The sequence below is a fragment of the Bactrocera neohumeralis genome, chromosome 5 (genome assembly GCF_024586455.1).
Source record: "Bactrocera neohumeralis isolate Rockhampton chromosome 5, APGP_CSIRO_Bneo_wtdbg2-racon-allhic-juicebox.fasta_v2, whole genome shotgun sequence".
In the NCBI taxonomy this organism is placed as follows: domain Eukaryota; kingdom Metazoa; phylum Arthropoda; class Insecta; order Diptera; family Tephritidae; genus Bactrocera; species Bactrocera neohumeralis.
This window is the reverse complement of record NC_065922.1, coordinates 2623737-2636800: the sequence shown is the minus strand read 5'-3', so window position 1 is coordinate 2636800 and position 13064 is coordinate 2623737. Positions and strand designations below refer to the sequence as shown.

The following is a 13064-nucleotide window of genomic DNA, read 5'->3' as shown; positions in this document are numbered from 1 at the left end:
AATGAATTCACAATTGAATTGAATCTTTAATGCCCGGCTCCCTATGGCGTTGTACTTGGGTGTATACATACATTTGCATTTTGTTTTCTCAACGCCTTGCCTTTGGTGACCTCAATATTCGTTTCACCTTTACATGTTTTAAGTGGAGTAAAAAGAAAAGAAATTCGGAAAAATTTAAAAGGATTTTAGGCCACTGAATTATTGTGTTATTTTGTACTTTCCATTCGATTTCCTGTTGTGTTGCTGTTTTCTTTGGCGTACAGACTATGCAAAGCTTAGATCCCACATTTAGCAAGCAAACTCGGCATATTTTGCATTTTCCATTTAATCTTCTTCATTTTCTTTAGGTGGTATGTGTATTGTCTAAAAGGGCTTAGCACGGTCTCATCATCATAGTGTTTTGTTTTTTAATTTCACCTAAAAGATCAGCCATGCAAAGGTTTGAATGAAACTGCTTAATGAATTAAAAAATATTATTCTCTTCTACATAGCTCTGTATATCGATTCATTTCCGGCACTCAGGTCAATTATATGCCAACATGAATTAGATCTTTTGTTACACATGCAAAAAATTTTTAAAAATATTTTTTGAAAATTATATTAAACCTCTAAATTCTTTTGTTGCTGAATCTGGAAAAAGCAGTGATATTATTAAGACAACCTGTACCTTAAAATCAGTTTTATTATCATACAATTTGTAAAAGGACCACCCTACTGACTTCACAGCCACATAGTAAGCAGGCTGCTGCTTTCCAAAGTAATTTCAATATTAAATTTGAGCATATAAAGAAAAGGGAGGAGGGTATGAAAAGCTTTCCTCAAAATTCGGGTAATTTGTGGGTTTGTGATAGCTTACATAACACACGGATTCTTTATATTACCTCATACAAGTTTTTAATGCAATGTGCTTACATTGTTGGTGGGCAGACAAGACAAGTGAGAAAATAATCGTAAAATATGGTAAAATTTCTGAGCACATACGATGTTATCCATAAGAAAACACCGACTCAGAAGCTTCATAACTAATACAACGGAATTGAGGAAACCTGTCAGTATATGATCACAAATGTACATACATGTACATGGTTGCAAAATGTGCAGAAATATTTAAAATATTAAACAAACAGCTTTAACTAACACTAACAAATATTTGTATATTACAGATTCAAGTTACTATAAGTGTTTCTGGTTGCCATTTTGAGAAAATTATATCCATTTCAAATGAAATGTGCAACAATCACAAAGCGAGCTTTTCAGAGAAGATAGCCGGATTAAGCAGTATAATTGCAGTAAAGTAGTCGTCCTAAGTTTAGAACAATATTCAAAGTGCATTAAAAAACACTTAATCATTTTAAACAGCAAGCAAGACCTCTTCTTTGCAAAATAAATCATTAGCAACCTCCGTAGTCACTGCCTAAGCAACTGGCCCGTCCTACCCTTTTTTCATGTTCCACCCTCCTTCCATAGTTCACTTACCAATTCTCAGACTTAAATTATCCAGGATGATGTTATAAAAAACTCATGTAGGATTCTAAAGGTGCTTACATTGCTCATTACAATGCCATGAAAGTTGTCTATAATACTGTTAAGTGCAGTCGAATGCGCCAGTAGAGAGTGCCAACAAATAACAACTGCTATCCATGATGCTTTACACCCGCAACAGCAACTGCAACTGCTTCAGGTTGGCCAATAACAACTTGCTGGGTAGAATGGACGCAAGAATGAGGGAAATTTGTCGAAAGTGATGACTGCAGTGCAAACAGAAAAATGCGGCAACATCAATAATTCACAGTACACTCAATATATGACATACATTAAAGTAGTGGGGCTTAGATACACATATTTAAAGGCTTTGGTTGAAAAACCGAAAGGAAGCTTGCGAGGGTGCACAAGCTCTCAGCCGAAAAAAGTTGCCTTGGACAGGGCACATTAAGTTTGCCACGAACCACCACCATATAAAATGCATTTATAAATGCATGCATGACGAGCTGAGTCTGTTTAGTTCGCTACTTGTACTGTTAAACTTGTGAGAAAAAAAAATTTAAAAGCAAGTTCTGTAAAAACTTTATCAAAAAATTAATGAATTAAAATTAAATTCGCTATTTACGCTTTTAGAGAGTTTTCTAAAGATCTTTAAATGAAAACTGTTGTAATGCAAATGACAGGAAGCTCTTACAGTTAAGTAAAGGTGTATGTAAATATGTGTGCATCAACCTCATAAGTTTATAATAAGACGGCGGTTGCACTGAGTTTCATTTGTACCCTTAATGGTAGTACTTATTATACTCGTATTGCTGTTATTTAGTTTATGTACAAAAGAATAAAGAAGGCGATTTTGGATCTTTTTTACACACATATACATATAAAGAAATACTTATATGTTTAGATATATGTAAGAACTTTTCTTTCATATGCCAATTGTGTTTGTTGACTTCTTCGCCAGAGATGCAATGATAAACAACGGAATTCCGTGCCAACCGACGGACGACAGCCAGGTCAAATGAAGCATGAACAGACACAGAACTTGTTGTCGCAATGGTTCATGGCATACCGGTGTCCCATATAAGTGTATCACAACTAACAACAACATTTGGTATTGCTGTTACTTCTATTTTTGAAATTTGCAGCAGGGGTTATTGACATACTTCTTCGAATCAACAATTTAATGGTTTTCTTCGTACACATAACTTTTAACTAAAGTTTAATTTATTGAAATTACATATTTTTTTAATTGCTTCATACTCGATGATTTTAAATACCTTTATTTGTTCCTGAATCGAAATAGTTGAGCCCAGATATTAAGCTCGCAAGTTAGCTAACTGACAAACTATGAAACAGAGTGATAATTTCTAAGTTGATAAGTGGAATGAATAAAACACCTTTCTGAATAAAAAAATTATTTGTGCGGATCGGATACACTCGCACATGTATTTTAAGTAAGTAAAGTTATGTTGGTCTCAATTGATGCTATCTACAGAATGAAAGCCTTTTGAATTTTCTAAGTCTTCTCATGTTTTTTTCACATTTTGGTCCCTTTATTCCCAAATTTGCGTAAATATTGCCATATCAGCTTTTAGGCTCAAACTTATTGATAAAAGTGTTTGGCATGTTATTTGAGAATTCCAATATGGGAGCTGCTTTTGTAAATGAATGGATGTTTAGTGCTTATTTGGCACTTTTTTCTAGTTCATTTTTCTCTTTTTCACACCGGCAAGGTAGTACGGTGCTCTAAACCTGATTTTTCCACGAAAATCGCATATTTTTGTATTTGTCTCGTAAATGACAAGACCTATAGAAAAGTGACAAACTTGTAGGACATTTTATTTGCTACAAAAAAGGTCCGAGAGTAAAATCACTATCATTAATACTTCTCGAGATATTCGGCTTTTTAAGTAAGGCTGTATGGAATTTTCATAGATTTTTTAGTACATACCATTACCATAGGGTATTTCATGAGGGGATTAAAACAATGAATATTTAAAAAAAACACCCTAATGTGTATGTATAGACATTTGTTACCTGTAGTTATCTGCAAACGTTATTTTAATGCTTAATTAAATTCCTATTATGGTATTATAATGTGAGAGAGGCTCTTTTTGTTTTAAAATATTTTACTACATTATCAAATACAGTAATATCTTTCTGATGTTAACTCTTCATGTTAAAAATCTCAGATTATTGAGAAATAAAATAAAGTTTAACAAATGGTTGGTTGAAATAGTTTGTGGCTGGTAAAAAGTGGGTGACAACTGTGATGCTAATCAACTGGATTCATTTCAAGTTGTGTTATTATTTCCGTTAATTCTGTTCAACTTCATTACTCACTTCGAATTCATTCCATTTGTGGGCGAAATTTCGATTATTTGGTTTGTGTTTATGTGTATTTTCAAATATCAAATTTAATTAAATAAATTGCATGCACTGTAACTGTATTAGCTATTTGCCAATTAGAGTACTTGCGTGCTTATATGATTTCGTTTGCCAAATATTGATAGTCTGTGGAGGTTGCTTTCAGCACTCTATAATTGGATGCATTAAAGTGCAGAAATTTATTAATATTTGCCTGTTTGATTTTCAGTTTTGGGTTCCTTTAGGTTGGAAAAAGTTAAAACTATCCGTTTAAATAAAGAAAAGCAGAAAGTAAGTGAACTTTGTATTAGATTCTTTCGGACAAAAATATTGTTGATAAGAAAATAAAAAACCATAGTCATTTTACATACATTTAAATTTTTCAAAAGAATCAAAGAGAATGAATTTCTTGTCAAATATGTTCAATTGCCATTCATACATTGAGTGCGGACTGTTAACTAATTGCTTCTATAACAGTGATGGGTTCTACATTGCGCATACGTAACCTATATGAAACTCTACCGACAAACCTTTCCTTTTATGTTTTTCATACCAATTTATATTGAAAGGCATACAAGAAGAAGAGGTAAGCCAAAACTGTGATAAAGGTAGTGATGTGTGAGAGAGAGAATTGACTGCATACGATAAAAAGAGCTTCTCGCGTATGATTTTTGCAATATTCTCTCTCATGAACTTTACTTAAGTCTTTTCCTTTTTGAACTGTATAATTAGGCGACGTTGGCATTCATGGAGAGCAGAAGTTTTTTCTGTATTGGCGCACAATTACACCTTCGGAAGAGAGGGATATAGGGTTTTTAATGCATCTGGAATATTGAAACTCAATGACCAATGCTTATATTCTCCACACTTTAGAGTTTCTTAAGTGTTATAACAGTTAGAGTATCGCTTTATCAAATTAATATAATACCAAAATTGGATTCCAAAGCATTAATTCGCAGAGGTATTTCGCTTATGACCAAATATCATATACATGTTGCATTTGCCGCTATAGTAGTTGCCATCATAAATGCAAAAATGCCGCTTCAACACAAAAATGTCAAAAACAACTTTTAGTTGTTGAACTAACAAATCGAACAGACACACTTTCACCCGTTGCTACAAGTGGACTTCAGCTCTTCTTTGACAGTCGCTGAATCGTAAACATAAATTCCATTAAAAGTGACACTTTTGCTCTTCACACATTTTAGTGAACTTGCCGCAATGTACTGTCATACATGTTGCATCCGCATAAATAAAAATTTAACCGCATATTGCTGACACATGCTTCTCTAAGTAATGCTGAAAGCATGTGGTAGGTATTTCAAGGTCTCTCAAAGTACCAAAGTTCAAATGAATTAAAATTCCGCTGCGTGTGTTTATGATTGTGTGTGGCTGAGTTGTACTATCCGAAAGTTGGAAAAATTTAAATGAGTTTTGAAAGGTCGTTGTGTAAAATAACGGCAGAGACAAGGGGAAATTTGACGTGAACGCACTTGGTATTTCGAAGGTTTTTCCTCATTCTGTCTTAAAATCTTCCATAGAACTTCTCTAAAACTTGCTCATTATGCCAGACCAGTGAATTTGGCTAATACTTATGAACTTGTGATAAGTTTTGGTATTTAATGGTGTTAAAAAGTATTGAAAAATAACTAGCTATTTCATAGAAAATTAAAACCATTGTGTTTGTTTTTATTGTGCACTGTTTTCGGGTCAACAGTTAAGACAAGAGCGGCAGCGTGATTAAAAATTTTGTATCTGCTAAACTAAAGAGTAAGTAGAACAGCTTGGAGTTAAAAATTCCAAACTTCTTGTATCATATTGATTTATTTTGATGATTCTTTCACAGTATTGGTTTTTAGTTTACCTTAATCTACAAAGCCCAATCAGGTTTATCATAATTGCTTATGTTGCCACCTCTAGGTCATATGCTCCGCCAGTTCGCCTACCCTGGAATGTGAAAATTTATGAGCGTTGGGGAAAATTGCTCATCACTGTAATAAAATTACTCCATGTAATAAAGTAATTTACTGCTTTCAGGCGAGAATTGCTGTTACTTCTACAGTTGTTGGCTCTGCGTTATCCGCATTTTTGCATTCCCTTGTTGAGCAAAGCTTTTTAATTAAAAGTAATCTTTGATTTATGCAGCCATTAAGCTTTATTATTCACATGCGAACAAGGGAAAAATTGAAAATAAACGAGTTTACACCTTAAACTCAAATGAAAATGCAAAATTGCTTGCAAACGCAATATGTTGCGTATACGCAGGGGCATATCTGCTTTTGAAATTAGAGTGATAAACTTATTGGCAATCGACACACACTGTGTAACCTGATCAGTTTTGCCAAACACATGTGATAGGCTAAATATAATATCAGAAAATTTATAAAAATATATTGGCATAAAAATTCAGGGTAAAGCTTCCTGACCTTTCTGTAGAAGATATATTACGGAGAAGAAAATATATTTCCTTGAATTATTGGATAAAGTTATACTTAAAACTCTTAGAGCTACATTAGGATATAAAGAAAGTATAATAACAAAATTCATAGATGCATTGCAGACTAAAATTCTTTTCAATTTATCTTGCACAAATTGGCCGAATTATAGGTAAACACAAAAGAATCCACACTCATTATGCCACATAAGCGCCTTAAAAGCTTTCTGCTTCAATGCAAAATGTTAATCAAAGGCCCGCATTGCTTGCTTAATACAAAGGAGTGCAGCTGAGAAAGTAAAGAACACTAACAGCAGTATCGTTGCACTTGGTTGCATGCCTGTAATCTCTTTTACATCACACATATGATGCTACTTGCACACTGCTGGGCCTAAATTATTCACAGATGATGGTCCTTTGCGATACCAAATGAAGTTCAGTTGCTAGGCTCATTAAGAGTAGTCACATTTTACGAAGCCCGCGCTTGACGCGATTTATTAACAGACTGATGCGGGCTCACCATCGTTATTATCCCATGTATCATACTGCAGGGATCACAGATGCTTAAAACGTAGCCCTGTTAATGCGGGACAAGTGCACAATACACGCTACGAGACTACCATAGCTACATCTTGCATGCTGGTTTAGAATTAGAAAAGTTAATTTTTGACTTGTAAGATTTTCAGAGCCAAGCATCCAGCACATACGGAGATATTGAAAATAGATGTAGCATGAGAAATACAAGTTGTCCCATCGGTTCACCAAAGGTGGGTTCCATTTTATTTAAATTTTTAATTATTTGTCATTTTATTGAACTCAGATTCTCATTCCGCACCACCAAAGGTCAAAGAAAGAATGAAATACCTGACAAATGATGGCAAGCAGAGAAACATGCATTTATTACCATATTTGCTTTCAGTTGTAATAACGTTTGAATATTTTGGAAATTATATAAAATAAAATATCCATTTTCATATATTTATTTTTTATTTTTGCACATTTTCGCTAATTTTCAATAAATTTGCTGATTGATGCCATGGATGAAGCAAAAACCGATTAACCAGCACAGGAAATATGAATAGTTTCGCAAAAACACCCAAATGCACCGAAATTCAGTGTTAGGACCGCTACAAGCATAACTCACGTATCACAATAAATATTTAGAAATTTTATTATGAGTGAACAATTTTCCCAGTTTTGATGTATGTATGTGTGCATGAATTCACCTTTGTTCTCTTTTACTATGCACAAATTATAAAGGGGTCTCCAATGGCTTTTGATTTTCTGACATTTCCATTAAGGGATCAATGATTTTAATGGAATTTGTTCACCTGCTGCCAGCTTTATACAATTTTGATGACCCGCGTTTTAAGCGATGTCCTTTTCATGTGCAGGTGTGTGTGTTCGCGTGAAGAACAAAGCACCGCTGCTGAAATACATTTTGTGTATTGTAACTGCAACAATACAATTTTTGTTATTTCATTTACCATTTTTTCACGCTATGACTGCCAGCAGCTTTGCAATAATTTGACTTTGAAATTAAAAAAAGTATTTTGAATAATTTTGAATAAGCTTTCAAATATTCCTCAAATTTTCTTAACCAAGACAGCTCAAGCTGCCACTCTTTTCTAGATTTCCTTGTAAAAATTTGCAAATATTTCTTCAATATAAGGAAAATTAATTTAAAATAATAACGGGCGATCCAACTAGATGTACTTTTTTCAATTACATAAATTACGCAATTATAATGAATGAATATGTGCTTATGTAGGTATGCGATTGGGTCACTATGTAGAGAAATGTGGATCTTTGTTGGATGTTGGTTTAAAAATACAAAACTTTTGCTCAAATTTTGATAATTTATGCGTCGTCTAACGACTTCGTCTACCTCAAACCACACATTTGAATATAAATGTGAAAAGAAGTACAATATATTATTGTTATGGATGCAATAGGTCTATATGAAGTCCATGACATGAATAGCACCCACATCAACCGGATAAAATTCTTGAATCCAATCAGTTCATTTGACTTTTAGATATTTAACTAATATCTTTTTCTTCCAGCTGCAAATTAAATCGAATATTTTTCTCATAGCTGTAAATGAAATGAAATCTTACCTGGAGTTGGGTTTTTTGTTTTTAAATTGAAATACACTTTTACTTGTTGCGCTTTTATTATTATTAAAACTTAAGTTATTTGTCTAAAGTATAATTAATAAAATTATTTTCATTTCCGTGCAATTCAGCGATCTGGGGTGGAATGTTTCACGTTATTTGTCGATATCAAATTCTGTCGCAGGTTTTCAGTGATGTGGACTCCGAAATTAAAGTTCCTGGAAGATTAATTGATCTAAATTTCAGTTTAAAATCTTCAGTAAAGATACCAGAATGAACTTACTTTTCTTAACAGAAGCAGGCATCATATATTAGCTTGCGTATTCTCAACAGTGGCCAGATGTCGAAGCCCAAATAGCGTTTTTTACTATTGTGCTGAAAGATGTCAATCAGGTTGCTGCCATTGTGATATAGTTGCTATCCTTTCCTTTATATCGGCCACATAAGCATCCAAACCAGCTGAGCGTTTGAGGCATGAGATGTCATCAGGTATGATAGAGCCACATAGCTAAGTTAAGGAGTTACCCTGATCTACAATCGATCTGCTTCTTCGTCTGCCTGCGTAGTTTCAAAAGTGAGAAAAGGCTATTAATTAAATAAAGCGAACGGGATAACAAGGGATCATCTTATTAGTTATGAAAAAATGTACTAATATTATTCTGACCACAACAGGCCATGTAAGTTTAGATGTTTTATTCTAAGCAGCCATATTTGTTGTAACTTAAAAATTTTAAGTTTATTTGTTGTAACGGCGGTTGGTTAGGGCGTATGAGCAACATATGCGACAACCTTATTTTTTTTGGCTTGGAGGGGACGTTGGATGGGCAAACATGTGGTATTGTTTGATAAATATATATATTACTTGGTTTGTGTGTGTAAACGTGGCTTTATGGGATTTTCAATGCTATTGAAATATTTTGGAAATATTTACAAGAGTGCATTTGTTTTCCTAAAATATGCAATTGCTAAAAGGGGGCAAACACTCATGCCAGCAGCGAGCTCTCGAATACGTTCAAGAGTTGGAAAGTTGGGTAGAAATTTAGAAAATAATAAAATCCTTTTTTGTAGGATTAAATATGGATGGCTGATTTTAAGAAACTATCTACTAAATAGTTAGTTTTGAAGTTATTATATATGCACCTCAGTTTCTGCCGTCATATTGTAGTATTCATCAACTCCCTTGAGGCTTCACCAGCGAAATTGTGCGCGTTCATTTCCGCTTTCGCTTTTGCTCCCATTCCGAGCACAAAGAGAACCGCCTGCATACTTGGGTGAGGGGCATTTAAATATTTGCAATGAATTATTTTTTTGCCTTGTTGCTGTTGCTTTTCTTTGGGTCAAGGTTACTGCGTCCACGCAGTGTGAATGTGTGTATTTGTGTTGTTGGGTTTACATATATGCTGCTGAGTTACTTCAAAGCTCGTCTACTGCCACCTAAATTTCGAAAATTTTGCCGTTTTACCACTTGGTCGTACCACCAGCGTTTGTTATGCTATGCCGTTGACATTGATCAGAAGTGATGGCATTTTATGGCGTTCTCGTTTGCTGATGTCGACGCGAGCTGGCAGCAGGACTTTTTAGCCTTTCAATGCCTTCATGCTTCTTTCTGCACTGCGTGTCTACTCCTTGCCTCTCCTTGTAGTTGAAGCATACATTTTTCGCTTGAGGTTCTTAAAATGGATTTATGTTACATTTATCACAATTTTGTGACAACTACGCTTTGCGACCCTCTGCAGCACACACGCATAAGTCACAAAAAAAGCGACAGAACTTCAAATAATTTTCTGGTAAATAATTTTTATAACCTGAATAGGGTATATTAAGTCTTGCACGAAGTTTGTAACATCCACAAAGAAACGTCAGAGACCCTGTAAATCTAAACGATGAGTCGATTTAGCCATGTCCGTCCGTCTGTCTGCATATATGCGAACTAGTCGAAAATTTTTGTAATATCAATCTGAAATTTTGCAATTTTTCTCAACATAAAGTAGTCATTCGTCCGGAAATGTTTTTATAGCATTTAGTTGCCATACGAACTGGAAGATCGCCATCAATTGCTTGTATGGAAAACTTTTTTTCACTTGATGAGTTATCTTTTCCAAATTTAGCATGCGTTTTTGTCGAAGGCAACGCTGCAATCTCCAAAAAATTATTCAGATCGAATCTCTGAAGCATGTACTTACCATAAAAATCGGCTGATCATAGTTCTTTGAGGTGTTTTGGTGAAAAGTATTGTAGCGTGGGTGCAACCGAAGTTAACGTACTTTCATGGTATTTACATTTTAGCTGCAACGGTTGCTCCTTTAAGCAAATGGGAAATAGAAATGTGGACGTTTCAGTTAGAAGAAAGGTGTGAAATAAAAATGCGAGGAGCCCCAAATAGTCAATATGAGAATTTTGAACGCTTTTCAAACGAGAAAGTTTTCTGAAAACACGGATCAATTATTTGTCCTTTTTAAAGTTAATACGCGGGACTTTCAAGACCACCCAGTTGCCCACTTAGTCGCATTTTGCATTGGAATACTGACGGCTGATGTTTCTTGCTTCTCGGTTGACAGTTAGCTGTCACCGTAGCGTCTTTTTTTAAGTAGCTGAGCTAGTTTGCTCGCAAGGTCTCTTTTGACCGCTGACTAATTAAATTTGTAGGGTAAACGGACAACGCGCGGACTGATGAAATTTGCAGCATATGGAGAAAGAATAAGGGGTAAGAAGAATTTTGCTGCGTTGACGTGTGGCAAAGTGAAAGTTTTCACATCTATGCAGCACCGACATTTTTTGTATGCCATTGCCATTATTACCGCTATTTTCATTATTATAGTTGTGCGTTGTTTACAGTTTAAATTTTGCAAGGCTGGATACAGTTGCGGTTTGACATTGGGCTGTGACCAGTAGAGACTCCTTCGAATTGCAAATAAAATAGAACTTTCGCAATTTTCCTTTAATTAAATGCAAATATAAATGCTTATAGGGAAGGACTCATTCTTTAGAGGTTAGTGTAAAGTTTAACATGCGACTGTTGGCTACAGAGTTGAGGGTCCAAATCAAAAAACTTTTGCCAATTTTCTTGATAGACATACTTTGTAGAAACATAGAGGTCTGCATCGGTTAAAGGCCAAGTCTGCAGTCATCACTTGTATTTAAGCAGGTGCAAAATTGTTTGAAGCTCAAACTGAATAAAATATAAGAACAAATCTCTGTTCCCTTGCTGCGATTATATGGCGGTCACTGTACAACTGTCATTTTTGGACGAACCTGCGTTGAAATTGGTTTCATTTGCAACGAACGCGAATCGCCTTGATCGCCTTGATGCATGCATTGCTGTTGTATTTTGCAATTTCATGAAAATAATTTAGCTGACCTGGGAAAATTGTGCCTCAATCAAATGCTGCTGTAGTTATATTGGCACAATATTGCATTTCTTTTATGGAAGGCCAAATAAATTCGAAATTTAGTCACGGCCAGCGGTGAGCAAATATCATTATATAACAGAGAAATTTAGCGACTATATTTAATTTTAGTATTGAAAAATTATTATATTGCTTTTGGACAACATGCTGATTTAACGAACTAAATAAATATGTAGTAGTTTCGCTGCCGTTCACAGGCTCCAGCCAAGGAAAGTTTGTCAGAAAAACTGCTTTCGCAACACAAGCGGAAGCGCTGGGCTCATACCTCAAATTTCACTTTCTTTGCATGAATCGCTTGTGGTCGCTGAGGAATTTCTCAATTTCAATGTCTGCGGCTGGCTGAGTTGGCGAAATTAAATTGGCTTCGATTGCAATCACTGCAGCTTTAGAATTTATTTCACCGATTGGCTTCGTGAACAAGTGTGTTAGTGTGTGCGTCTATGTGCTTATAATCTTCTAGGGCAGTTTGCTTTGTAAAGTAAATACTTATCGCTGAACTGATAACGCCTGATTGCTTCTTGGAGTTTTTACATTCAACCCCAAGAAAATGTGAATTGCTGCCGTCCGAACAAATCGAGAAGTCTTCAATCGAATTCTAAACTTTCTAGTGAATAGTGCTGCTAGTGCAGAACTATTGAGAGCAGAAGTTGTAAATCTTATGAAAGTTGTTGGCTTTAATTTAAGTTTTATTTGTTTGCTCATTGCCTTGAATTTTTGAAAAGTGGAGGTGGATGCAATAACTCCCAAATAGATAATTAATTTTAATTAGAAAAATGTGGAAGTGCGTACCACAGTATAGTGCGAAAGGAATGCAGCCTTTCGATTGTGAAAACTTTAAGTTAATTTTGGAGACTTGAAAATCTTTTAGACGCATATACATATATTATATACAATAGTTTTGTACTTGTCATTATATATTTTATACCTACCTATATATATTTTGGATATTAAGTGAGGCTTCGGTGGGCTAATAATATTTAAGAGGTTTTCAATGTAAGCTTTTCAACTTAATTTTGTGGCTGTGAACGGTCGTTGCCTCCGTTGCTCATATTTCACCGTAAATATACAAGTATATAATGTAATATAAAATACGATTACTCACTTTTTTATTACCATACTGCTTATTCACAACAAAAAGTAATTTAAGATACAAGCAGTTGTTAACCATATGAGGTCATAACGCTGAATAACGTTCAACTCAGGCAAGGTTCCGCTTTCCCAAGAGAACGCATATTTTGCTGCGGCGGATATCCGGCT

The 13064-nt window shown here is 34.8% G+C and overlaps 1 protein-coding gene and 1 long non-coding RNA gene across 11 annotated transcripts in view; one reads left to right on the top strand and one right to left on the bottom strand.

Moving 5' to 3' along the window:
* The window catches only part of LOC126759127 (uncharacterized), a 167153-nt gene that overhangs the window by 44127 nt on the left and 109962 nt on the right, over positions 1–13064 (top strand). The window lies entirely within an intron of this gene.
* Positions 1–13064, bottom strand: part of LOC126759125 (neuronal acetylcholine receptor subunit alpha-7-like) — a 151122-nt gene that overhangs the window by 91808 nt on the left and 46250 nt on the right. For 5 of the 10 annotated variants that reach the window (XR_007666946.1, XR_007666948.1, XR_007666951.1 and 2 more), the window contains 2 exons: positions 8684–8958; positions 8441–8618 (listed from right to left, as the gene is read on the bottom strand). The exons of 2 other annotated variants lie outside the window; for them this stretch is intronic. Coding sequence is in view for 2 of the 8 variants with exons in the window: in XM_050473748.1 (XP_050329705.1) it covers positions 9928–10070 (143 nt within the window). In the remaining 6 variants the exon portion in view is untranslated. Of the gene's footprint in view, positions 1–8440; positions 8619–8683; positions 8959–9287; positions 10071–10583; positions 10601–13064 lie in introns of those variants that run through there. 3 more of the 10 variants (XM_050473748.1, XM_050473751.1, XR_007666950.1) reach the window with 2 other exon arrangements.